Source organism: Aulonocara sp. 'chitande type north' Nkhata Bay, linkage group LG17, assembly GCF_057382095.1.
Source record: "Aulonocara sp. 'chitande type north' Nkhata Bay isolate Kocher_YH1m ecotype deep benthic linkage group LG17, A_spYH_male_GT1.1, whole genome shotgun sequence".
In the NCBI taxonomy this organism is placed as follows: Eukaryota; Metazoa; Chordata; class Actinopteri; order Cichliformes; family Cichlidae; genus Aulonocara; species Aulonocara sp. 'chitande type north' Nkhata Bay.
The window spans coordinates 34,108,124-34,136,079 of record NC_141360.1 but is presented as its reverse complement, the minus strand read 5'-3'; the positions used below and the strand labels follow the sequence as shown (position 1 = coordinate 34,136,079).

At 42.5% G+C, this 27,956-nt stretch overlaps 1 protein-coding gene across 4 annotated transcripts; it reads right to left on the bottom strand.

The window, feature by feature from the left end:
- Positions 1-80: 80 nt before the first annotated feature.
- prickle1b (prickle homolog 1b) lies at positions 81-27,281 on the bottom strand. 4 transcript variants are annotated; one of them, XM_086270086.1, is made up of 10 exons: positions 27,071-27,281; positions 13,243-13,465; positions 11,820-11,881; positions 7,921-8,118; positions 7,082-7,195; positions 5,463-5,600; positions 3,194-3,397; positions 2,920-3,106; positions 1,834-2,823; positions 81-1,749 (listed from the first exon to the last, which is right to left on the bottom strand). In XM_086270086.1, the coding sequence occupies exons 4-10, from the start codon at positions 8,104-8,106 to the stop codon at positions 782-784; spliced, it is 2,787 nt and encodes a 928-aa protein (XP_086126212.1). In that variant the 5' UTR covers positions 8,107-8,118; positions 11,820-11,881; positions 13,243-13,465; positions 27,071-27,281; the 3' UTR covers positions 81-781. The 4 variants fall into 4 exon arrangements, with proteins under 4 accessions (XP_086126212.1, XP_086126209.1, XP_086126211.1 ...); XM_086270083.1 differs by lacking the exon at positions 11,820-11,881; XM_086270085.1 differs by lacking the exons at positions 11,820-11,881; positions 13,243-13,465.
- Positions 27,282-27,956: the final 675 nt, after the last annotated feature.

Sequence of the window (27,956 nt, the reverse complement as noted above, 5' to 3'; positions counted from 1 at the left end):
TACTGGTGGGTCTGCCAGTCATTTTAGAAATTGTACACCAATAGTGGAATATATGTGGCACTGTTATTGAATAGCATGGCACGTAACTGAAGAAAGTGGCACTGTCTTAGTCGTTTCTCATAACATATTAAGAGTTCTTTTCACTATTAAAACATTTTTTTAATCATAGACTTCAAGCAAAACAACCATTTTAAACATGGATATAAAAATAGCAGTATTAAAATCTTAACTTAGTATGTACATTTTAATTTTGTATTATGTTTTAAATAATTATTTGGTTAGTTTCTATGTTCTACGTTATTAACCTTTGTGCCACTTTAATACAGAAAAGATACTGCTGCAAAAATTAAATGAACATAAAACATTTTAAAAAGTAAAACTGAATAGCAAAAGCTGAAATTAAAGTTTAACTTCTCCACCGCCAGCTGTACATAATCTGAAGCAAAATGTGTTCAACTTTATCAGTCCGTGCATTATCTTAGTGCTGAAAATCAGTAAGACCCAGTACTGAGGCCACCTTTGAACACACACACACACACACACACAAAAACTATATGTTGCACATCTTTTTTGTGGTCCTAAGAGTTGAAATTAAAGACGTCTTGTTTCAGTCGATATAGGCCTGAAATACGATATGCATTTTGAATTTGGCCATACACTACATGTTAGTGCTGCCATTCTAATCTCAGATTTGATCTGTGTAAACCACCATACATACTGAAAATCTTGACCACATTGTTTGGCATTGTGCAGATTCTCAAGTAAATACACTCTGGTGTTTTTAAGAAATTATACAGTTTTTGGACCGTTGACTCTTCTGCCGACCAGTCTGTGGGCCATGGCTCTGGGAAGAAAGGGCCGTGACCCTTGTTGGGTAGTCCTCTGCATAGTAGCGCACAGTAGATCGGGGCTGAGGGATTGGCTGACCTAGAAAATAGCCCTCCTCCTCAGAGTCCGATGATGAGGAAGAGCAAGTAGAGCATGAGTCATCCTCATCTCTGTAGAGCCCCATGAAGTGCTCAACCCGTGGGTCATTATGCATCGAGCTCCCAAGCATATAGTCAGATCGAGTTTGGGGATAAGCAACTGGCAACCTTTGTGAAGGATGTTGCAGGAGCATAGGACCATATGGCGGATTTACAAGACCTTGCTGTTGGGGCTCATACGGCCTCTGCGCCTTCTCCAAAGGCACCATGTGAAGGGCATTGTCTGACCGAGTCTTGCGGCTCCTATGGTGCCTGCCTGACCGGTGGTGGTGCTGCCTGTTGCGCCCTATGTGGCTTGTCGGGCGGATTCTTTCTCTGCCCATCTCATCTGGACAGTATGCCCTTCTGTGTGGCTTCTCACTCATGGGGTGCTTTCTGATATTGACCTCATATCCATCATTATATCCATTATCCACAGTGTCTTCTGAGAACTTGACCATCTGAGGGGGCCGGGATTGGGACTTGCTTCTCCTCAGAGCTGGAGCATGAACAAAGGTGGCAGGAAGGTCTTCCGAATGTGGAGACAATGAGTGAATGCCACCTTGTGTGTCTCCCCTCAATGTCAGTGCTATTTCTTCCTCGTCATCTTCATTTCCCTTGTCCAGTTTTAGATTGAGGGAATTGGCACTGTGATGAAGATGAGAGGAATTAAACGTTCCCATGTTGCTCATCTTTTCACAGTTCTCTGCCACCAAGGGATTCTGCATGGGATGAAGGGTATAGACTGAAGGTCTGTCCCTCCCATCTCCATCCACTGATGCACCTAAGGAGGATGAACAAGGAAGGTCAATTTTGAGCTTTTTTTTAATAAAACAAAACAATTAAATTCATATAAACATCTCCTTACCAGTGATATTTGAAAGAGCCAGGGAATCCATGGAGTCTCCAACACTCTTTTCAACATTCCTCAGCTCATCAGCAATACACTCCAAAGAGTCTTCATACCACTGTCTGCTGTCTGCCCAGAAGGCCTGTCTTGCCCCAGACTGGTCCTGATCTTGGTCCAACTCCAATTCTTGGATCTTTCTGGCACTGGCAGGACCTGGGTGGCTCCCATAGGCTGAATCTCCCAGCCCGTCCTGCGATTGGGCCCAATACATTTCAGGCAGGTTCTTCTTGCTCATCAGTCCAGGGCTAAGGCTGTTGGCTCGGGATTGACTGGAAGAATGACTCTGGGTGGGACTGGCAGGAGTGGGAGAAGCAATCCCCATAGGTGTAGTATCGGGCTTTAGCCAGGGATCAGACATACTTATTAGCCTGTTTGTGTCACCAGAAAGACTAGGAGATTTTTGGGATGGTTGCTGAAGTTGGTGTACCATCCCACGGTCACCAAACTTGAGTAGAAGCTGAGTCATATAGTCTTCGTGCTGGGCCCACTCTTCTGGATCCTCCTCTCCCCCTGCATCCGGCTCCTCCCGCTCTCGCCAGAACCTCTCCTCATCCAGGCCGAAATGAGCAAGCTTACGCCCTACAATATCAATGTCACCATCGGCGTCTGCTTCACCCTCACCATTTTCAAGCTTGTGCTCAAACGAGGGGACGGTGGCAGGAGGATTGAAAAGCTGTGACTGCCTCCATTGTTCAGCTGGCCTGCTGCTCTTCCCCATACGAACACTGCGCCGGGATTCACGTGAACGAGCAGACTGGAATGCAGAATCAGATGAGTCTGAGGCATGAATGTCTTCCCCCTGGCTGCAGGCCTTTGAGCAATAGATGTGACCTTGCTTGGGCAGGAATGGGCAACCCAGCAAGGATGTCTTACACTGGGCACAACAGAAGCACTGGTCAGTGGCATGCCAGTGTACACCTTCATAGGTCATCTGGGCATGGTCAACACCTATATGATATGATTAAAAAAAATTAAGTACACAAAAGAATACATCAGTGGGACCTTGTTTTTAGTATAGGGGAATGAAGTGAAAATATAACTTACCAATGTTTTCACCACAGGATTCACAGTACTCTGCGTACAATGACTCAAAGCACCCACAGCAGTAGGGCCTTCCATCCTTCATGATGTACCGCTGGCCTCCTAGCATTGTCCCACACTCAAAACAGGCAAAGTGCTTCATGTGCCAATGACGACCCTCTGCTTCAGTGCACTCATCTGCAAAGATGATCTAACGGGAAAAGCATATTCTAATGTTAATTATGAGGAATCCTTTTAAAACATTAACAGTACCCAGTATACCATTACTGCCATTTACCTCATCACAGGAAGAACATCGCGGTTTTAGAAGCTCGGCGTGGTGTCTGCCGCAGAGGATCTTGCCACTATGGTAGAAATAGATCAGATCCACCAAGAGTTCTTGACATGTGGCACACACGAAGCACGCCGGGTGCCAGCAGGGGTTCGGTCCTGCTCTGGATGCAAAAATTGCCATCTCGCCTCCCTTGATGTCTCCACAGCACTGATAAACACAACAGATAACCCATGAGATTCCAAAGGCGGGAGGGAATACTGAGAGTTCATTGAGAACATAGCTCTGCTTAGGTGATAAATACCCTACCTTGAGAATAAATGTGTGGGGGTAAATAAAGAAACAATTGCATAGAGGAATGACATTTTACAGTACGTGTAAGATACAGTTGATACCCACGACCCGTGCAGGGCAAACAAAGAAGAGATAAATGAGATGAGATAGATATTCAAAATATATCATATATCTGCTGACGTTCCATTTGCAGTGATGCTAAGACAAAGAAGGCCAAACAACAGGTTGTCATAGTGCAAATGCCAAAGGAGTGTATTTAAAAACGCATCAATGACTCCTATTTAATGATAATCCTCAATGAAAGGTAATCTTTTCACGGCAACACAGCTTGCTATTAAAAAAAGATTGCACATGTAAATCTTCCCGAGTTACAACACTTTGCAAGTAGGTAAATGTGTTCATTTAAAAAAAGAAAACACGAATCTAGCCCTGCTTTACCAACGGAAGATTAGAGGACAAGCTCAAACTTATTTGGCTTTCTCTGGATTTCAATCAGCGGCTGTTTACTCTGCAATGAAACCCTCAATTATTCATTAGACATAACTGAGGAAGTGGGCAGCGTTTTTGTCCTGTAATCTTAAAACAGAAAGCACTCGACCTTGGTTCTAAGTGGAAGACTCATATGACTCCGCAGAGATGGTCCGAGCATGTCTGAATGTAGAGTCTTTATATAACTAGGCAGAGTTATGAGACACCCATAGGCAGCATGGGATTGCGTGCCCAGCTGTTAACCATTATTATACAAGGGTGAACAGAAAGGGGCCTTGGATATGGGGGTGTTGCCTGTTGCTGAAAGTCAGGCACCAGGAAACTAGAGCCTGACAAAGTGTGTGTCCAATTGTCTTCATGATATATTTTTGAATCGCATGTGCAGTAGAAGCATGGCTGTCTGAGTTAGAGGGTGATAACAGCTTGCAGAGGCTGAGTGAATACACATGCATTTCCGATGTGCCTAACCACATGCGCGTGGTCGCTGGTCATCATGTTAGTCCGTTCAGTGTCTGTGACCTTGCATCCCCATGTTAGCAACTGTTTTCAGATGGTGACAGACTTCATCTGCCTGTCTGGGGGAATACACATGGCCGCATTTCATCTGTTCTTCTTGGATACCCGACAGAGGATGTGGCTCACTTGCTTGAATTTGGCGGAAGCCACACAATACTAATATTTACATCTGCTGCACTGAAGGGAAGTTTTTCAGAAACATGATCAAGGATGGTTTGACTGGCACTAAATGTTATGCATCGCTAAATGAGCGGTATAAAATAAGAGATTGGGCTTTAGGATTGTTGCCATTTTTGTTGTTTGCTCCTTGTGACTTCAGCCGGAAAATGGAACCAAGGTGGCTCTTTTCCCAAAAGTCCAACTTTCCAAAAAATATTTACAAATAATCATGAAAAAAAAAAATTGGCCTGTCCACATAAAGGCAAAAAAAAAAAAAAAAAAAGCCATCTCCACATCGCCATAAAGTCTTACAACCAGCTGCATATACTGTAAACAAACAGTAAATTTGGAATTATATACCACATAGTGTGACTGCTTTGGAAAAAACTGGATTTGAAGACTATAGTAAGAATGACTTATTAACCTTTGGATTCTTGTTGCAGTCTGTCACGCTGGGATATAGTGGGGCAGGAGGAAATTGGCTGATTTCCTCATGAAAAACTAGCTTGTCTACTTGGTTTAAACACGATCCTCCCAATTTCCTTGTTTCCTCTCTCGCCCTACCTAACAAGGAAGTTTATGTCGATGATTAAAGCCGCTACACTAGCCAATCAGGTTGTTCTTTGGGTTGCCAGGCATTTGGATTGGATAGAGGATGTTAGTAGCACATGATATAAATAACTTAAGACCCACCAGTTGGTTTCCCTGTAAATTATTACCACGTGGCTATGTGAGTGTTAAGTGATGCTAGGTCTTTTAGTGCACTTACAGCATGTGGGTATATGTGTGGTTATGAGTTTTCATGTGTAGCACCTACATTTTCACAGCGGGTGTGTTGCAGAGCTCGGGGTAGAACTTTGGGTGTTCCTCTCCCCAGGGCCTCTCTCTTCCTCTGAGTGCTAAACATGTGGAGCTCCCTCTTTTCTTCCTCTGTTAGAGAGTGGCAGTAACGCACCTGTTGATAAAAGAAAAAAAAAAAAAAAAAAAAAAAAAAGAGAGAGAGAAACAAAAAGATCAATTTAGATGAGGAAGATGAGAAACGGCATCTTGAGACCTCCAGCAATTACTGCGGATGTTTTGGCTTTCATCTTTTCATGCAACTTTGGGGGAAATTATCACAGCGAGTCCATATGTGGCTGGAAAAGGGTTTAATTAATGTCAATCCTCCTCAAGGTTGCGTTGAAAGGATGACATGAGCAATACACAAACCCTTCCTCCGTGTTTAGAGCGGGTGATGAAGGTTCAGATAAAAAGGACCAGGGCTGTCCTAACAACCAGCTCGGTTGTTCTCTAAACAACAGTAAACGATGTGTGAGCTCATACGCGCACACACACACACACACACACAGATGCACACGCTCACTGCCTTCCATGCGCACAAAGCGCTTATCCCTTCTAACCACAGTTACGCAAGGAATCCTCGGGCAGTTTGCTTCCACAACCACCAGGTCTGCCAACAAACATCATCAAACCGCTCAGTCAAACATTGTTTGTGTGTACCTATTGTGTGCATAGAGACCACCTATGTCAGTGGACCCCTTCCCTCCCCCATGCTGGTGATAACACTCGACCATATCGCCTAATGTAAACTCTATTAACACAGATGTGAAAGGGGTGCTGGTTTACACACCATAAAGCCATGTAGAAGAGGCTGGCTTGTGCTTTACTGTCACATTAGGGCTTTTTTGGTTTTGTTTTTTTTGTTTTTTTTAAACCAGGGTTGAGGGAATGTAGCCCTTGTTTCAGCTTTATTATAAAAAGAACAGCAAGATTGTGTGAGATTTACTCAACTGCTGGATTTGGTTTATGAAAACACCTGAAAATAGAAAAAAATGCTGCAAACAGAAGTGTTTTTGGGGAGACAATAATGTGATTAAACTGCTGCGGAAGTGAGAAGCTAACAGTAAACGGCTAATAGCATACATGTGTCTATAGTATTAGATAAATCCTCTGCTTCTTTTAAGCTTGTTTCAGAGTCATCCTTGAGATGTTTTGGTTTCTGTCACTTCCGCAACTGTTCCGTCACCTTATCGTCTCTCCAAAGACACTTCCCTCATGGCTTTTTTTCAACTTCTGTTGCATGTTTTTTTCCATTCCCTTTATGTTTTATTAAACTTTTTTTCCAACAGCTGTTGTATTTTGTGGACTTTTGCACCATTTGTGTATTTGCTGGTGTTTTCCTAAGTTGCACTCCTGACCTCTCAGGATCACCTTTAGAATTGTGTGTAAAAAAACAAAACAAAAAAACAAAAAATCAGCTGTAACACATTCAAAAACCTTCTTAGACTGAACTAAGTTATAACAAAATGCCAGAAAAAGCCAACTTTTTTAAAGCAATAGTCACACATGAATGTTAGTTTCATCGTATCTTGGCTGAGCTCCGTATTTCCTCTTCAGTTCTCATATGTTCTGTCTCTTTTCTATAAAGATCTCTACCTCGTTGTCATGCGGCGGCAGCTGGTATAGGAGCTGTCTGATTCTGTGTTTCTCTCCTGGGCTGTTGACGTATGGCACCTTGTCTTCTGGCAGGCAGGCGAAATACATCTGGACCTGGAGATGGAGACATGTTAAATGGAATTTTGTCAAATAACCGGCAGATTGATCTCTTCAAGAGGAAACAAAAGACGAGGAGTTTTTCCTCTTTCTTCTATTCAGGTGAAGGATATCAGTGGAGAATGACTGCACACACAGCAACGCTCCTTTTTTTTGTGACACTCCCAGCCAAACATGTCAACCCCTCTGCAGTCACAGGCGCCCGACTGTTAAATCTCTCCACATAAAAGGGAGACGGCAAAGGGACTGTAAATGTTAATGTTTGCCTTGGTTAATTTCCCCTGACAGGAGCAATGGAAACACGAACAAACTTTTGTTTGTTGGTGAGCAGTGCCATGAAGAAAATATAGGAAAATATGCGAGACCACAGCAATTTCTAACTGAAATGCGATGAATGCGTTCACCGTATTTACACTACTAGATGCAAAAAAAATGTTTAAAAATCCACAGCTAGATGTTGAGTTGAGCATGCAGCACTACTAATCTGTTATTAGGGCATAGGGAATGCACTGTGCACATAACCTTGTTTGAACTAAACTAAAAGCCTGCTATCAACTTGCAGGTTTTCACAAAAAAAAAATAAAAAAATCCTTTGTCAGCTAAAATTTGGACGTTTGTACCCATTCAAAAGACAACACTGGGAGACAAAGCAGTGAGAAAAAAAAGCAAGTGTGTGTTTTTCATAATGGTCAAATTAAGTAATTTGGGAATTAAGGTCCTACCTGTTCAGGCCTGAGTCCTGGTGGCACCCACGCATACTCTTCCAACGCACATCCGGAGTCATCATCTGAGGTGGAGCTCCTCTGGAAGCCCACGGATATCTTCCCCATCTTCCCCCCAGTGCGAGTTTCCATCTCGGGGCCTCGGGGTAAAGGACGCTCCCCTCTCTCACCGCGCTCCAGGTTCATCACACACGGGTGCTGCAAGCAAACAAAGAAGGATTAGGAGTCATAAAGAACAGACCCAGCCTTTCATTCATATATGCTTTTTAGCCCTCCTCTGTTTGCTTCATATACTTTCTCTAATTACACACAAAGTTCTGGCTTTTACCTTCTTGGCACCAGTTGGCTGGGATACTGCTGATCTGGGATTTTTTTTTGCACTTACTGTAAAGTCCTCCGAATTTCTTAAAAGCCTCAAATCCGCCAATTAGTTTTAATCTCTGTTTCTTCTCCTTTCTCAACAAGATAATTGCTCTTATCCCAGCGCTGTTTTTAGAGTTTAACATAATGGCTAGAAAAATACGAGAAGAGCAAAGAGCAAACAGAGAAGAAAGGACAAGTTCTCCGTGGCATCTCACAGAATCCTTCCACGATTCAAACCTCTTGAGTCATGCTCAAAAATAGCTAATATGTTATTTTCCATCCATTAGTGTACTTTATCAGGCTTCCTTTGTTTATTCCATTACAGGACCATGCTGGAAGAGTGAAAATTGTCCATCTTCAAAGGATACTCGAGACAAACTCTGATGAAAGATTTATAATGGAAAAATCATACCAGGCTCCCCCCCCCCCTATGGTAAGCATGCAGGACACAGTTTGCAATAAGCAGTTTTAAAAAGTCATTTCTTTTTAAGTGGAGATTAGGGATGGGTGCCATGTCCGGTGCCATGATAGCACCGGTTCTGACATAAACGGTAGTAACCAGACCGAAAAGCAGCGCACATTTCGGTGCTTTATTTCGGTGCTTTTTTTCCTGAGCTGTGATACACTTTAGATTCTAGCCAATCATTTTACGTTTCCGAGGATAGTAGGCGGGGCCAGGTACGTACGTTCTTTTAGAGCAGAGCTACAGATTAAAAATGACCAAGGCAAAGCGGTCAAAAGTCTGGCTGTACTTCACAGCAAAATATGCAAACTCAGCAGCCTGCAACAAGTGCTTTAAGCTGATACTGTGATACTGTCAAAGGAGGGAACACCTCAAATCTGATGAAACACCTGGCGACGCATAGCGTTTTTTTTAAAAGCCCAGAAATGCGCCATATTTGATAGCTTGCTGCGAGACCTCACACCAAGCGCATCTACTGCGGGTGTGGTGCCTGTTATCAGACCCGGAGTTAGCAACATCCCCAAAAACCCGAAGAGCAGAGTCCTGGCCCCTAGCCCTGCCAGTGTAGCAGAAATGATGAGGATGATGATGGCAGCAGCAGCCGTTCTTCTCTGCGTGAGTAGCTTAATGTTGTTCGTGTGTAATTTACGTTGAATAGGCTAACCACGTTATTACATTAATGCATGTAAGGTGAACTAGCAAACATCATCATAGCTACATGCGGCTGTCTTCTTGTTTGATGGCAGATACTCCCTTCACCCTGGCCAAAAAGGCTAAAATGACCAAAGAAAAAGTGGAAAACAGTTAAACATGAGAGGTTTAGGACAAAGTTTGTGTTTTTTCCATTGTTTAAGCACTGCTTCCAGCCAAGAGTGATACCATATATGCCCCATAGCTGCAGAAAAGGCTAACATTGTTATCTTTTTACAAAAAACAGCTGAACATGAGAGGTTTTTGGACCAATTTTGTGTTCTCCATTCTTTAAGCACCGGTTTGAGCACCGTTTGAGCACCGGCACCATTTCAAAAGTACCGATTTGGCACCGGTATCAGATAAAACCTAAACGATACCCATCCCTAGTGGAGATGTATACACCATGATACATTTACTTGACTTGTGCCCATTGCAACATCAACAAAAGGTAGATGCCAGAGAGAGATGGAAAGAAAGCACTTTATAAACTATGTCATTCTTATGACATAGTTTATAAATGAAGTGGTTGTGATACGATCACCTGTAAGTTCACAAATCAAGCACTGAAGCGGATCGGATGTCAAGTTAGGCGAAGAACAGATACAGAGATTACAGAACTTGATTAACTGGGTTGACGTGTGTTGTGCATAATAAACCATTTCAGGATCACTTTACTGTCAGTAAAAAGAGGCTTGGTTTAATCCAAGCTAGTAATACTCTGACATAACAAGACGCAGCTGAAATTTCCATCTGTTAGCCACGAGGCATCTGTTGGTCTTATCCTCGATGCTAGCGAGGCTTGAAGCCTATCAAGCAGCTGTAAGGATGCCCACGTGCGGTGATCACTGCATGGAGTTTATAGTGATGTTCAAAATAATTCAAAAATAACAATGAATGATTTAGTGGTGTGGAGAACTGCATGCGCCCACTCGACTGCGGTGTGACTCCGCTGTCAGCCGCCTTTCAAGCAGCTTTTGTTGTTTCTCTGTACAAGCTGATAACAGTCGTACATGACTGGAGGTCAATCCATCTTGTTGTGTGTCTCCCACCTTTATTGACCTGATAGCAACTTTGGTCTCGAAGGTGTCGAAAACAATTTTTCTGGCCCTGCCCTCTTTGACATGCAAATCCAGACCAGAATAGGGCTTGTTTGGGGTAAAGCAGTCAGAAATCTTACACCGGCCCACCTCGCTGGATTGATCGTTCACAAAAGAGCAGCACCATTGGGGACATTATAGTCTCAATAGCTGCCATTGACCAAAATATTGAGTGTTAACTATGCCTGTAGAACTTGCAAACTTACTCAGACAAAGATTTGTGTATTGTGATACCCAGTCACTTGTGGACTGGGCAAAAATGATTAGAGTGGGAGGTAGTGGTTAAGGACTGTTAGGAACTGTTGAACTGTGTCAAAGAAACAAGCAAAGACAGAAAAAAAAAACGCAACCACAAGAATGAGTTTCCCCTTCAAAAGGTTAACTATCAGCCGCAACTGAACTCACAATGCAAAGTGGAAAGCCTGGGGAGTGAGGTGAGCAGGCTGGCAGGGTTTCCTCCACCACAATCCAACCCCCCTAAGAAGACAGGTATTAACATACCCATAATTAGCATACAGTTGAATAAAGCCTAGGGCTTCAAAACTTGAAATTTACAGATTACAAATGGTGTTTAAGGTCTAAACCACAGCTCTTATCTCAGGACAAAGGGTTTTTTGAGTGTCGCTTTGTTCCTCAGTGACTAATCTATCAGGTTTTATGGTAGAATAGATAATGTTATCACTCAGAAGCTTTTCTTTACTTGTTCTGCTTTATCTCGTCTAACCTAGTTAAGACCAGTAAGTAGATGTAGATGAGTAATTCTTATTATAAAGATTATTTAATGCCACTAAATTAGCAATAATATAGTTGTTTCTGAATTGGTTTGAAGGCCTGAGGGCTAAAACTTAAAACCTTAAATATCACTGTCTGTGTAGGGTTTTTTTTTTAATACACCTTTGTATGAAGCAGCAGGTACCCATTATTTTTATAATAGGATTAGCACTGTCGGACATCCCTATCATGTAAGTAAAATAAAGCAGGAAATGCCTTTTTTTTTTTTAAAGACACTAAAACCAGAAAACGGGTGAAACACTGAGGTGCTCGTATTACAGTCAGTTAGACATTAGCTGATCAGTTTGAGGGTGGCTTGCTTATGGTTTAGCAGCTCTAACACTTTCCGTCTGCCCCGCGGCTCTCCTGCTTCTCATCCCACTAACAGGAGAAAAAGGTGACTGCGGATTCCTGAGCCAACATACACAGCAACTCACATTTCACCATGTCACCTCTTGGCAATAACACAATGACTGCCTTTGTGGAAAACAAAAACAAAAAAAAATGTCCACCTATTCGCCTGAATCCAGCAGCAGGGTCACAACGAAGACGTCACAGGAGGAGGTTAAACAGGCTAAAAAAAAAAAAAAAAAAGAAGACGTTTAAAGAATCACATCACTGGGGATGTGTAAACAGGGGCCAGATGTAGCCAGCTAACTTAACCATGTGTGACTCTCCCACTTATCTGACCGTTTTCTGGGGGTACTCCGTCATCGAGTGAGTTAAATGTTCTTTTCAAATGAAGTAAAAGGAAGAGTTCCCAACAACAGTTAAAGCTTAGTTACCTGCAGTTCATATAATGGTCTATAAGTATTAGAATAAAAATAAATAAACAAAAAAGAAGGTTTTTTTCTGAGTGCTGTAAGATTCGATTTAGGAAAACAATTAGATTGTGGAGTTCAAAGGCTGAGGTCACTGCTCTTTGACTGCTAAAGAGTGTTATTTTAAAGCCAAATGGGTGTCAGGGGGTGCAGAGGAGATTAACACAGTCGGGAGTAAGACCACCTGCACAGCCTCTCAAAAAACTGTACACACCGCCTCAAGATGCTAAAATAAGATGTTTTTAAAATACAAAGCATACATACACACACAGGTTCCTCCTAAGTGTGCGTAATGGCTGGACCTGTGGAAGAATTTTCCACCAGCAGAGGTTCAAACGTGTTTGCAAGTTTCAGTAAGTTTCGCCTACTCATCCACTTTTCTCTTACCTCCAGGAACAGCATCTCCTTTTCCACCCTTTGCATAAAGCCCTCATTCACTTCCACAATCCCCTGGTCGCGCAGCTCTGGCTACATGTCTGCTGCATCAAGCCCAGTGGATCCACATTCTAATCAGATCCAGATCCCACTCAGTCAGGAAGTGTCCCACGCCAAAGTCTCAACCTTTGAAAGTCAACATCAGCTATGATGAGAGCCTAAGAGGAGGATAGCTCTCACTCTGGAGCAGGATAACAACTCAGTTAGGAATCCAAATTTTTTAAGGTCCAGTGAGCGATGAGTGAGGCCAGGGAGGGCGACGTCTCTATCTGTAGTGTCTCTGATCCCACTGTGAGAGTGTGCTCTTGGGGCAGCCAAGCCTTGTCAGCCCCTCCCTCAGTCCCCCTGCCTGCCACTACACTTCAATCACTCACACAACACACACACACCACACACAACCTTCAGAGTCAACACCCCCTTCCCCTGACACCAAGCTCTCCACCCTGCACCCCCCTCCCCTAGACTAGCTGAAGGATTCCTGAGAGCCAGATGACATGTTCACTCTCCTCTCTCGCACTTTCTTTGTCTCTATCAGTCTGTCCTGTCTTTCCAAAACATCTTGTACTGCAAGCCACACAACTGTTCATGTCGACCCTGCCACTTTCAACTTTCAGAGTAACTTCAACTTCAAAAGCGATTTCTATTTTTTAAAAAATATATAGCGTTTTGAAATACTCACATATGTTTATGATGAACTCCCTTCCTCTTCACTTTCCAGTTAGGGATTAAAATTCTATTTATAATGCGAGTGGCTGCTCTCTTTCACCGTGGTTCCTGGGGTCATCCACTTTGATGAATCTCATGCCATTTGCTCTAATAATGTTGCATTAATTTGTCCTCATCTGCTGATTAGATCATGTGGTGGGTAATTGGTTCTAGGTCCAGCTGCTCCACTATCTCATCTAAAAAAAAAAAAAAAAACAACTTACGCTCAAAAAGGAGGAAATTAAGAGTACTTTAAAGGTTTGATTGTAAATGCTACTTGATGAAAATGAGGCATCACTGATAAAAGAAATCTGAGATAAATTATGGTACATTTAAACAGCTAATTTAAACTCATGATGACATATTTTGGCCACTAGGGGCAGCAATGACAAACTGTAAATCCAACTAATGTACAATACTAATCCTGGAGAACTATTAAATAGGGTAGAACAAGACTTCAAAGACTATATAGTTTATAATAGGTGAGTAAGTATCTTGGTTAGACGTCTAGTATCCAACATCATTCATTTTACCATCATCCATCCATCATTTATTTAATCACATTACTAAGGTTATCTGTAAAAGTGTGCCATCTGTTGTAAATGTCCAGTCAACATATCATGAAATTATGGGGATGGTTGTAAGTCACTTTTGTAGCCTTTTATTCGTTAATATTAATGGAGAGCACCCTGAATTGATTTTAGCACATTTATAGCCATTGCAACACACTAGCTCCTTTCTTTTTTCAGCCATTCTGTTGACTGTTGTGCTGCCGTGCTCAAGATCATTGCCTTGCTACATGAGCCAACTTGGGCCGAGCTTTAACTGTTTGACAGAGATTTAACTCTAGAACACTTTGATATACAGAGTTCATGGTCCAATCGCTGCAAAACAAGCCCAAATCATCACCCCTCCACCACCCTGCCTCAAAACTGGTATGAAGTTTTTAAGCTGATATGATGTGAATGGGTTTCTCCAAACATGGTGCTGTGCATTAAAGTCAAGCATCTCTTTGGTCTTGTCTGTTTAAAGGACATCGTTCTAGAAGTCTCCTGGCTTTTTCAGATGCAGCTTTCCCAAACCAAGCCATGCTGCCATGGTCTTTTTAGAATAAAGCGTCATTCTCCTGACAGCCCTTTCAAGCAATCCATACCTCTTCTGTGTTCTTCTAATTGTACTGACTTGAACTTTAACAACTGAGGCCTGTGGAGCCTGAGATGGAATCGTGGGTTTTTTTTAATCAGTTTCTCTGGCCACTACATGGTCTGAACTTGAGGTGAGCTTGCTGGGATGTCCACTCCTGGGAAGACTGTGGCACACCTGAATATTCAAGACCAACAAACTGGCAAAACCTTTGCTCGAAATCCTTCCATCTACAGAAGCTCCTAAAAACCAAAATAATAAAGTTAAAAAGATGCTTTAAAAGGTTTTTAAACCTGACTTGACTTCCTGAGTTCCTCGCTATAAATGATCCACTTTCACATACAAGGATTCATGTGACCCACTGTTTATATAAAAATATTGATAATAGCAACTTTGGGTCTTTGTTTGCCAACATATCGACACCTGACACACTCTGTGTTTGGAGGTGTTCAGTCATTTAAAAGCAGCTTGTCCATTAGACAGCTCCTTGGGTCTTGTTTGTGTTTCACCAGTTAAATGTTGACCTTGCTTCCCCTCAAGTCTCAACTCATCCATCTCAGGAAATTCTCACGCAGAGGATCTGTCGGGTTCAGCCCATCTCGGACATTACCAAGAAAAAGGGGTCCCCTCCATCCTCATCTCTCACTCCACAATGATGTTATTGTCAAATGATACTTCACTTTAAGAAACTCCCAACAATCTGGCAGAACCAGGTGTAAAGAGCTCAGATCTACAATGACACCCGAAGGTGACGCTTGCATTAGTAGACATCAAATGTGAAAAGTTACACTTATTCTTCCATGGTGGAAAAAAATAACGCATGAAGCCAACGAAGAAGAATAATCTGTATGCAAACAGAATTCGCTGAGATGAGCCTAGGGAAGTTTGATGTGATTATTTGGACAAGCTCGCCATCATCCGTCATTGTGAAAGGCTGAAAAGCAGCAATGGCTTCATTTAAAGAGTCAAAAATGAATAATGAGTTTACTCGATTGTCCAGCAGACAAAGATGCCTTTCTCCTCTGGCGACCCCGAAAAAGTTGCTTGTGGAGAGGGCAAAAGAGCTGTTTGTCACATGTCGGATTACCTGTTACAAATGAGAAATGACTCAGTTAGCTAATTAGCTTAGGAAAGTGCGATAGAGAATAGGGATCTCTGTGTGCTTAGAGATGGGACTGTCTATGTGCGTTGCCAGCACGGCCTTCTTTCCTGGCATACCAACAGATATTTGAAATTGAGAGAAGAGACAGCGGAGCCTGGCAGTCCAGTTAGAGGGTAAACCTTTCAGAAAAGCTCTTGAGTTTTCCAGGAGTCTTGGCACTGCACTGCAAAAGCCACTTTGTGTTTAACCCTCAGAGAGATGTGCATTAAGTTTCCTAAGATATTTATCTGGATATGCATTTCAAAAGCTTGGCAAATCTTATTCCAGGTAGACAGGTAGAGAAGGGAACCTATTTTTGTGATAGACAGCAACTTAATTCAGATAATGAAACCAGCCAATGAGCGGGTGAGGAATGCTCCTGGCTGAATGGAGGACAGATGAGTGGCTTTATACCAGACAATAGGCAAATATCTGCCTTTCAGACGGGGCCTGGGCTTGTGGCCAGAGACCTATGGTTCTTAAGAAAACATAAAAGGACAGTTGACCTTACTGTCTCCTCTGCCTCTTCCTAGAGAGAAACGAGGGTCTGACAGAGCAGAAAGACTCCTTTTTAATTCAGATTTATTAATCTTACAGGTGTTGGTTTGCTTATCTGTTGTAAATTTAAAGAAACACGATGATAGAGACATTAAAAGTTGCTTTATTCTTCTTGGCCTTTTAATCTTAACAGCAAACCTCATACAAACCTGAACTTTATCTCATTAAGATTATCCTGTAGTTTTATTGCTTGACAACATCTTTTTAATGGGTGTAAGTCATTCTGAGGCAAATATTTCATGTTTTAGGTCTCTGCAAAGCGATTAGACATGTGCAGAATAGATGATGTTTAGGCTTCATTCACATGTCTTAGGCTAATGACTAGCATCTTGCTAATGGAGAGTTTATGCAGCGACATTTGACCCCAGGGTTTAGTGCATGAGCACAGATGCATGAAAATCACACACAGCTGGGATTTTGTTAAAAACAGACCCTTTTTAATGTTGTAAAATGCAAGTACTCAGTGTTATTCTGCATTCAGTTGCTTTTTCAAAAACAGCTAAAAACAGAACTTAATCCCATCTTGTTCAACAACAGGTAAAAACTACTGATTTTAAATGAGAAGTGACTGGAGCACGGGTTCTTGATTCCTTTTTACACAGCCTTGGCTGATATCCAGTAACATTACTGGCTCAAAATATCGGTCTAAATTCAGTAAAGTCCAAAGCAATTTGGACAGAAACCTTTTGATCAGGTCTCAAAGGACTTTGTGAGCAGAGTTTTATTTCCTTGGCATAAGCTTCGGACTGTGGTTCAGACAAGATCTCCTGGCCTTTTCTAAACTTGAAATCCAAGAGTCTAGACTACACATAAGCTGCACACAAATGCACACACACAGCACACTTACTTATGCTTTCTGGCTGCACTTTTTTTTTTTAAATTTCTCTATCTTTTGGAACACAGCTTGACTGGCAATTCAGACTTTTCCTGACCTTTCTTGTAGAGGGAAGGTTTACAAAGCAAACGATGCTCCATTCCAGCAGTGATCTTCTCCATTCTCATTTATAACAGTCATTCACACCTGCAGTCTGTCAGCTTTGTTTCAACCCCAAGGGGCAACACTTTACCTGATCCCTTAGAATGCTAATACAAGGAGGAAATCGCCCCCTGGTTGCTCAAAACTGAAATCAACAAGGACAGTGGCATGTCTCAACATGCTGCAGGACAGGTTGTCATAAAAGCTCAAGCAGATCATTCCTGATGTTAAAGTAGCATAAAGTGTAAATACATGATGAAATACACCAGATTGTGCAAACAGTTCTCCAGGATTAAAGAAAACATATGCTTTTAAGCAAGAACTAGTATGTCTTCCAAAGGTTATGGTCTTCAGTGGTAACTTTCAGTGCTAATCTATGTCCGTTGCATTAGCTACTCCCTATTCTGATAAGGAGACGGCTCAGACAGTTTGCTTTTAAATAAGTGGTTTGCACTATGTCAAACTGATGCCTTAAGCAAGGCTAGTGTCTGCTAACCGATTACCTAAAGATCCTGACACAACAAGGAATACTGCAGACCTAGAAACTGACAGCCACAGACAGAAAGAGGTACTTTCGGCTGCTTCCTCATTACCAAGGATTGCCACAGTGGATTGATCTGAATGTTTGATTTGGCACACATTTTTACGCTGTGTGCCCCCCATTTACCCAGGTTTGGGATCAGCACTATAGATCCCACCAGCTAGTGTATAGGAGTACACTAGCTGGTGGGATCCATGAGGCTAGGTTTGTGACAAATGCACCTAGTTATGAAAATCAAAACTTTCTTTAGTTTCTTAGAAACATCTTGTCTTATATTACTGGGAATATAACTCAGTTATCAACATCAACACCCATGGGACAAACCTCTCTTACTTAAATCTGACTTGAAAAATACAGTTTTCACAAGTGTTTAGCTTCAGCCACATGTACCCTTACTCACACTGAGACCTGCATCAATTCACATCCATTACATTTTACTGATTTCTACATTCAGCCCTATTCATGCTGACAGACGCCTCACAGCAGCCTTTCACACCAGGAAATTGGATCTTTAGCCCTCGCTAACAAGGCCCACCAGCCCGACTCGCTGCTGCAAATCAGGTCTGTGGAAGTGTGGAGAAGCTTGGAGGTTTTTGCCACATCAGTGTTAATATTCCTTGACACTCCCCGGTTGAGTGTAATTTAAGTTTAAAGTCATAAAACCCTCTGTTGAGATTTGTTAACCACTCCAGGGTGTTACCTACACACCTCTGGGGCAACAGAGGGGGTAATAAAAGTGCTATAAAATGTAAGGGTTTGTCAGATGTCATTGGAGCTTTGGTAGGCATTGGGTTTGGAAGCTACACTTTTCTTGTCTTAGTCTTACTTTTACCAACTATAATTCAAAATTGGAAATTCTTCAAGTTCTTCAAGATGTTCTGATTTGGAGTATGGGAGTGTTGCTTGATATGTGACTCAAGCACATGTAGTTACCGACAGATTAAACTACTGTAAACTACAACACTGAAAGTTTGACACCGGCTTAAGAAAAGCAGTATACAATGTACACAGTGCTTTTCCTGTAGTTTTTACAGTTGCATTCATCACGTTTCAGATACATTTTAGCTGCCAAATCTAATGAAAATGTCTCAATTTTAGTCCCATTAGGCCGCACAGGTGGGCTTTAGCTGTATAATAACAACCTTTTAAATGTGATGAGTCTGTTTTAAATAAGAGTACTTTTACACTCCATTGCAATGACGAACTAGAACATCAGTGAGAAACACAATGGAAAAATGGGAATACATCTGGAAGCCAAACATGTTGTCATCCTAGTGCTGCATGTGTGCGTGCACGCTGAAGAGAAGAGAGAGAAAAGAGTCTTGTGCCTCCCGTCCAGCTCTAATTTGATATTGTTAAGTGATGTATTCCTTCTTTAATAAAAGCCAGGCTAGAAGATATTTTAACCGAGGCTTTGAGAGGAGTGTGTGTGGGTTGGAATTATTTTTTAAAAAAAAGAAAAAAAGAGGCAGATATGCAGATATTTATAACTATAACAGAACAGAGGTGAGTGAGTGACTGCTGGTGAAGATGAAAAATGTCAAGAACCACGTTATCTCGTACTTGTTAACAGGAGAAATGGGCTGCTGATTTGCTTCACTTGAATGGCTAAAAAAGCCGGGCCTTTCTGATTAGACTTCTACAAAATATTGTTAGAGGGAGATAAAAGCTGCTCTTTTGAGGGAAAAAGTCACAAAGAAACTGCTTTTAGCCCAGATACTGTACTTAAGGATGACAAACTACCACAGAAAAAGGACCCAACATATCTTGCTCTTGGAAACACAGAAATGAGAGTCCAACCATCCAGCTGCGTTGGCTCGAAGTAGGCTCTTTTATTATTTTTGCTGATCTCCTCTACGTTGACTTAAGTCAGCATTGTTATTGCTGTTACAAAAAGTCCCTCTCTCTTGCTGCAAGTATCCATTTGACAGATTTACAGTGTGTCACATGTTTCAGCCAAAGGAAACAGATAAATCAGGGCTTTTAATGAGCTATGCCACTCAAAGTGAGATGCAAGTATTTCCTAATGAAAATAAAATTAAAAATAACAAGGAGGGAGATGTAAATGTAAAAACAGTCACATCTGATGACACATCCTGCAAGACAACCTACGGAGTTGCATCACATTTACTATGGGAAAGCTGTTGGCGTGTGCATGCGTGTGTGTCTGTGTGTGTGTTTGTGCACAAGTCCCCCATCAAGTCAGTATAAGAGATAGATGTGGCCCAGGGTTTGGGGTTGTGTACACAGAGGCTTAATGACAGGACCCTGAAGGGATGGCACATCAGTCAAGCAGAACAGACCAACACACACACACACAAACGCACACACATAAACCGGCTGTGTGTTATAATGCCGGCACCCTCGCTTTCCCATAATTTAGCGGTGGAAACACAAGAGCTGGGAAAGACGGGTCTGACCAAGTTTGCAGCCCCGGGCACTTTGTCACACTCGGCCTGCAGTCTGGCCTGCACGGGCTGGCACAGTTCTCAAAGCTGCTTGTAGTTGGGAGAAGGGTGTGTATGTGAAACCATACAGCAGAGCTTTTAGTTTCACTGCGCATTCCAAAGCCCCGTTTGTGCAGATTTCTACTAGAGATTTTGAAAGGAGACTGATAAAAGAACAGCTGAGCGACGGCAACTTGACCCGGCACGGCAACGCAAACATTCTGACGGCAAGTTTGGGTTGCAGGGGGGTGACAGATATCGAGGCTGTGTGCTATATGAAAGTGGCTTTGAGCTGTGTGTTTCAATAAAGTCGCTATCAGTGGCATGACTGGTCATTTTGTAAGGTTGTTTCTCTCTCCTTCTACTACCCAGCAACTGCAGTTGAATTTGGACAGGCAGACCATGTTGGCATTCCACACTGACCCTCGAGTAGCGGGCCTGAGGTTCATGGGTAAACAGACGCACTGTTTGGTGGGCTTTGGAGCCTGTCTCACCCTCTCCCTGTCTGCTTCTCTCTTTAAACCCCCCCGCCCCTCGTCTTTCTTCTCAGCCGGGCATATCCTCAGTTGGCCTCTCTGTTAATTCAGACCTACCTGACAGTTCTGACTAAAACCTTCTGGGTTTACTATCAGTCCCGCTCAGCAATGGGCTTTGCTCTCTAAACACACAACGAAAACTAATCTGCAACAGATGGGAGACGAACTGGGAAGGAAGTAGCATAAAAGGATATAGAGCATATTTGTACCCCTCTGAACCAAACGATAGGGTTTCAGCGAACTTCCAGGCAAAGCCCGAGGAGGGTTGTAATGATGTGCACAGCGGCGGCTCCCAGGGGCTTAACAGCACGTATTACTTGGGGATATGAGGTGTCCATCCACAACCAGATGTCTGAAAGGCCCCGAGGGTGGAAAGGGTGGGGGGGTGGGGGGGGGGGGGGGGTAGTCCTGGGGGTTTCCTCTACAACACTCCAAAAGATGCATGTAAAGTCTCAAATAATTAAAAACAAATGCAAAACACACAAATGCAACGATACATAGCCGTATGCACACACAAACAGGGCCCCACATGTTGTTTTCCACGGTTGGTTGATTTGAGATAATGAACCCCTCTTTTTCTCCCCCCTCAGTTTACTGTCTGGTTTTGGAGGTCATTCGTGTAAACACAAGAGACATTTATTTACCACCTCATTAATGCAAGTGGTAATTTAACCCCATTTTCACAGGCAGAAAAAAAAAAGGAACAGATGGATCTCACAACACAGAAATGCAGACAGATCACTGTTTGGATTTGTTTTGTGAAGAGCACTTGGAAAACCCCCAAAGCTTTCATCAGCTAACCTCTGTGGATGAAAATCTGGTACATTCTCCGTGTCTTGGAGGAGAAATTGTCCCGACAGAAGGATACACCACAGCTTGATTGCTTGCCACAGAACACAAAGGCAGCTAGGGGCTTATTATGTAAGATGGGAAAGTCATTTAAGATGAAGCTGTGTTCCTATGCAACTTTGAATGGTAATGAATGTACATTGGCCTCTTTTTCTCCCCACTTGAGAGCAGCAGAGAGAGGATGCAACACCTCCAGGTCTCCAAAACAAAATCGGAAGGGCTATAATGTTAAACTCCAAATCAAGAGGCCACTAATGATGCCTATGTCCATCTCCATATACAGCTTGCTGTGAACAGAAGTGAAGTGATTGTCAAAAACATTAATTAGAGATGTTTTGAACATTTAATACTGAAAGTTGTGACTCTACAAGTCCTCAAGCAAAAGCAGCATCCACAGCTTTTTGGTAAATTTGGTGATAGTCCTGTAATTTTCCCCACCCTCATTTATATCGCATTTATCACAACAGGCCATTTCCTGAGTCTGGGTGGCATCAGATTGGATGGAGCCATTTCCCCTCTGAATGAATTAGAGGGCTGCTGGTCCTCTGGGATCATGTCAGGCAACATGGAGATGCAGCGACAGATAGGGTATGTCCCCACAGACTTCTGCAGAGACAGGCGACCACCCAATGTAATGATAACTAAATGTTTCATCATATAAATCACAAGAAATTTGCCAGCTCGTGTTTTTCGCAACGCATTAAACCATCTCGTTTGGTACATCTGCTCCTGTTTTGTGAAGCTGGCTGACAGTGATTAGTTCGTGGGCCTGAAAGAGTCACAAGAAGATCGTGTGCAACGTGAAAGAGAGGTGAAATGCTAAAGAGAGCGACGCAAGGGAAGAGAGAAAGATGAAAATTCTCTGAAGGCAGGGGAAAGGAGCAGGCTGTCCCTGATTAGGTCTGAGTTGAGACATTCAACTCGGTCTAAGCCTCGGGAACACAATGTCAAACACATGAGACCAATTTGGGGAAAGAGGGGCTGAAGCTGAGCCATGTTTGCTGATGCACGCTCTGAAACAGCAAGCCCAGATTCACAAATAAGAAGATTTCCTGAACTCTGACCTGAAACCATGTAACTGTTATGTTTCTGACATAGCTCTCTCCTTTAAATAACACTCTTTTCTGGCAAATGTTCCTAAATAACGGCTTTGTGTATCCAACACCCAAAACAGAGAGCGGGAGTTGCCAGTTTGGCTTGGATGCACAGCGTGTTAACTCTGTTTCTAAAAAACTAACTTTAATATTATCCATAGGATGATCTCAGTCTCTTTTTTTCTTTTTTTTTGTTACTGAGGCAAAAACATGAAGCCACAAAACATCAAACTGTGAAACATGATCACCAAAATTGGAAGAGGTTTTCCCATCATAACAGCAATGCTACGTGATTGATGTCGCCCTCAACAACCAACAAGAGCCCAGAATCTAAGGAAGAGACCTTTTTATGTTTTTCCCAATCAAAAACAAAACTGAAAGCTATCATTTGTGTTCTGCCTCAGGGTGGTCATTTCAATGGGGAATAATTACGTGGTTTTTGCAGCGAAATCTCGTCTTCCTATACGAGACTCTCCTTCTATCTATACTGTTTACCTCTCACTTGGGCTTTAAAGCCTTTCAATTATTATCATCTAATAATCATCACCTTTAATGTCTCGCTAACTGCCGAGGCTGGCGACTGGCAGTGTCTGGGCAGGTGTGTGTGTGTGTGTGGCTTTAATCATCATCAAATAGAGCTGTGTGTATAGGTAATTAACTTGGTGCCAAATTGACTCTCACTCACAGGCACGAGTCGGGAACTCTAAACACACCTCAGCTTTGCGTCACTTAGCAAGTGCTGCGGGCAACTTCATTTCAGCTCCGCTGCATGTTTTGACACAGAGTTGAGCTCAGTTCCCTCTCCGAGTCCATTACTCAGCGTCTGATATTCCTCTAAACCCCGAATTACTTTTCCTCTCCACAAGCTGACCATAATACAAGGTTTGTGGAGCCAATGCGGCCTGCAGGGTTTGGTCTGAAACCACTTAACGAGCACAAAGATCACGATTAGTGTTTGTAGATCGAGGATTGCTGTCTCAGCCCCCACATGAACATGAATGACCTGACCGATGCCGGTGCCTGACAGGCATTTCAATCACATGTACTTAAAAAACAAAACAAATAATGGTTAATTTAACAATCTGCTAGTCTCTGGATTAACCTTGAGTATCCAAAACGTCAGGAAAATGCACAGAAAGTCTTATTTCTGTTGCTCTCATAGCTTTGAAACATTCAAGAAAACGTCTGTTCTTCATTGTTCCCTGTGCTGTTGCTCCAGCTCAGTAATTGGACCTTCACTGTTTGGCCCTCTGCACACAACTACAGGGGATAGCTGCTTGGCAAGCATATGTGTGTATACACGTGTGTGTGTTTGTGTGTCTGTGTGTGTCTGTTTTCTGAGGTTTGGAATGATTTACACAACCCCACACTCGATTAATTCCAGTATGACAGAACAAACTTGCCTGTGTGTACGCATGTTGGTCTTAGGCTGAGAGAGGTGCACAGACTGAACAGTGTTGCCTTACTAATAGGTCGCTCAATTTTTTTTTCTGTCTCTCACACTCTTATGAACACACATATACAAACACACACGCCGTTCACATTTGTGCTTATGTTTCTTATTAGGTTCCATTTATTTAATCTTATGCCAATCTTTCCTCCAAGTTAAACACTGGGACACAAGAAGGGTGTAAAGTCTGCGCAACCCCCTCGAAGATGTTAGCCCAGTAGCAAACCATCCTAGTATAAACTATTATGTTTAGAAAAGTATGGATTTCAAATGGGATGCCCTTCTCTAAAAGTTACCTAATGACCATGAAAGAGGTTTTCTTGCAACTTTTTGGACTGAATCTTTTAAGTTCCAAAAAAAAGTGTGAAAAACAGCACATCCTGAGCTCTTTATGCAGCTTTACTGCTGTGATCAGTTGAGGTGTTTAAGCCAGTGGCTCTAAATCCAGAACACCCTTGTCGCTGAGTAGGAAAGGTTTTCCAGGACAGTGTCCAACAATATCAAAACAATCTCCAGGCTGGATTTCCTCTCTGGCACTCAAACCCCACTGAAGAATGAGAATCTGGGTTGCATGTGAGAAGAAAATGAAGAAGTGTAGGACGAAGTTTTCTGTTTCTAATCAAGAGACACCGCTCTGAAAAATGAATCTGTCAAGCTAGAGGCTGTCCACAAACAACAAGCTGCCGAGGCTTTCGTGAAAGCGGAACAAACAAGAAGTCGAGGATTCATTCATAATCTAATCCGCCTCTCCTGCCAAAGCGAGACATGGATTTTTACTCCATGGAGTCATTCTTGTCTTTGAATAAAGCCTAAAAGGTCATCTCCTTTGCATCTGCTTCATAACCTGCCATCTGATTCACATCCTCCTCAGCTAGAAGGCTTCCTTACTCCCCTCATTGTGATATGTTAAAACAAAATGAACCTTTTAGCCCCATTTTTGTTTTGGCAAAAGAATTCCATTAAACCTCCCCATTAAAGGCACAAACTCCTCTAAATGCTGATTTTTTCCTTTCCCCCCCTTGCTCTTTGTTTATCCTCATTGCATAAAAAAACAGAAAAAAAACCCCAACAGCTCTCTGCATCACTAAAAATGATCATCTCTTACTACCTGAGCTACCTGAACTGATAAAGTGAACATCAGATGATAACAGCTGATGTCAGTGCCAGCCCACATCAGCTGATAGCTCAGCTGAAACATATCCAAATGGAAAGTAGGGCACGCTAATGAAGCTGCTTTAATCTACCTGCATACAGCTGTTGCTGCTTCTGCAAGCCGCTTTACAACCCACCTTTTGCGACTTAGCCACATGTTGTCACTGATACTTGAGCTTTTTTTCTTCAGTGAGTGTCTTGCTGCTGCTCTTAAGGACAGAAGATACCACCAATAAAATTACTGCAGCTGGTAATTGTCTTCTGAGGTCTGACATTAGTTTAAATTGTAAAAACACAACTTGTAAAAATGAGGAATAATCTTTTAATGGTTTCTCATGTTTCATACTACGTCGTTGCTGGGCGACAGCCAAAAGTGCAAGTCATGGTTGCAGCAAACTTGTAAAAGATCAAATTAAATGTTGGTACATTTTACAACCATTAAACACAAGTCATGCTCCCTACCTCCAGCTGCATATTCAGAAGATTAGTGAAAAGAGGATTTCAAAAGCTATTCTTTTGAACAAACGCAAGACAAACCACAGTGTTCAGCATCTATATGAAGGAATCAGTGTCATGTCCCGCAGCCCGCTGAAGTCAAGCCAAAACATACCGATCATTTCAGCTACTGCCTGACTCGACTCTCCCATGTGGTCCAAATGGCTGACCAATTAACAGCAGCTTAACTCCTGAGTCCAAACAGCTCTCTCTCTTTCTCACACACACACACGCACACACACACACACACACACACACACCCGCATGAACACATAAGCAGAAAAGCGGATGCACACAAGCATACAAAGTAATGGACATGCTGATCCACAAGCACTTAGACCCAGTACCACACACAGACAAGGACACACACACACAGATACGTACTCATTAACAAAGGCTTAGCATAGCAGCGCGTATACCCCCAGCAAAGTGGCGCACAGTGCGCCTGACTGGCCTCCCACAGAGGGGGAATACACCTCAGTCACCTGATCCTCGGTTGCTCTGATCCTGGATCAACTAACTTTGGGGGCAGTTAACAAGAAGGCTTTATGGGCCGGAGAGCATTTCTGGTAGTAATTCAGACTCTTAAATATCCCATTTAAGAGTCTGAATTTAGACTACAGTGTAGATATGTCATTACTCTACTTTACAAGATTTCTCATATGCAAAAACCAGAATTAAACCCACAAGTCTACTGCTCTCACTGCAGCATCTTAGCAATCTCTCTCACCACTAGGTGCCACCACTGGCTTTATTACCTTAACACGTCACTGTAGGACTTACAGTCGCGGTTTTAACTATATTTTATGCACTCTGAGTTAAAAGTCTTAAGCCAAGGGAGAGTAAACATGTTCATCTTGTAACAAATTGACTCCATTGAAAGGGCTGATTAAAGTCTGATGTGGGGCTGAGTATGAAAGAAATGCCTGACTTTGTCAATTGTTTAGCGCGGTTGGAGTGATGTGGCTTCACTCTGTCGTGTGTGTGGATTTTGGGCTGCGGTGTGTCACAACAGATGTACTTCAGAGGAGATTTGGGAACTTGCAAAGAGAGGGAAAAGGAGCAGTCAGATCGAGAGAGAAAGCGATGGAGCCCACCTGAGTGACAAGAGGCAGCCATACATCTGGAAACCAAAATGAAAACCAGCGCGTCTTTACGCATGCACATTTTCCAAGTTAAAATCCCCCACCCTGGTTCACAGATTCCCCCCCAATTTTTTTTCTCTTTTGGGGAAAAAATGCCACAGTGCTTCAACGAAGTCGTTTCTTTTTGTTCTCGCCTGTTTGGCCATGAAGTAAACTGAGAGACAGGTAATCTCACTTGGTTCTTGTTGACGCAGAAACCATGACTTCACAGTACTATCGAGAACGCGCATATCACAGTTTACAGAACAAAATGAATTACCGGGTCAAACACTCACCTTTAAAGGAGCAACAACTCGATGCGGGGCAGCCTGAATATTCCTTTTATCAAAATATAATCACGACTGTGAAGGCATTCGTGCTGGCCGCACAAACGCACAACTCCGTCCCGTTCCGCGTCCCGGATCAGCTCAGTGATGATGTTTTCAGTGCATGATCATGAGTACAGAGAGAGATAATCAGAAGCAGTCTCACCAGGACTGAGCGCTGCGCAGCTCTGGCATCAAGTTAAGAGCGTCCAGCAATGACATTAACGCTGCACTGCGCCTATTGGCTGGGCTGCCCACCCCCTATTCCTCTCCCTCCCTCCTCTATACAGAAACGCACACACGCCCCCTCCCTCTGCTAGAAAGTATACTCCAAGCTATGAGTTTATGGGTATGTTTAGGAAATTAAAAAAAGATTACTATTATCTCATACAATTGACTGAGACAGGACTCTCTTCCAGACACTCTAAACCAAGGCACAATGTACATTCCAAATTCCTTTAATTTTAAATATGTTTATATTGCCTATCCTGTAAAATAGTCAGATGTCTATTCATATTAACGTACAGAATTCACCTGCTTGCTGCTACTACTGCACATTCACCCAATGTGTGTGTGTGTGTGTATCTATCTATATATCTATATATATATATATCTATATATATATATATATATATATATATATATATATAACCTTGAACAATAAATGTGGAAAGCGCCATAAAGGATGAGAAGGCCACCACAAACTCACAAGTGCTTACCATACAAACAGCCTTTGAGGAACTGAGCAGCAACTGTGCGGTAAAATGCTCTTGCGTTCACCTCTTCTTCATAATTTATGACTTTTACAAGAATATTTGATAGAACAGACTCCCACACCGACCCAACCCCAGTTCCC

What these genes read in the sequence shown, in the direction of transcription:
- prickle1b (XM_086270086.1), bottom strand. Translation starts at nt 8,106, where the DNA reads ATGAACCTGGAGCGCGGTGAGAGAGGGGAGCGTCCTTTACCCCGAGGC. An exon ending in TGCCGCCGCATGACAACGAG is followed by an intron (nt 5,601 to 7,081) that starts GTAGAGATCTTT and finishes TTTTATCAACAG; the next exon opens with GTGCGTTACTGCCACTCTCT. An exon ending in ATCCTGTGGTGAAAACATTG is followed by an intron (nt 2,824 to 2,919) that starts GTAAGTTATATT and finishes CATATCATATAG; the next exon opens with GTGTTGACCATGCCCAGATG.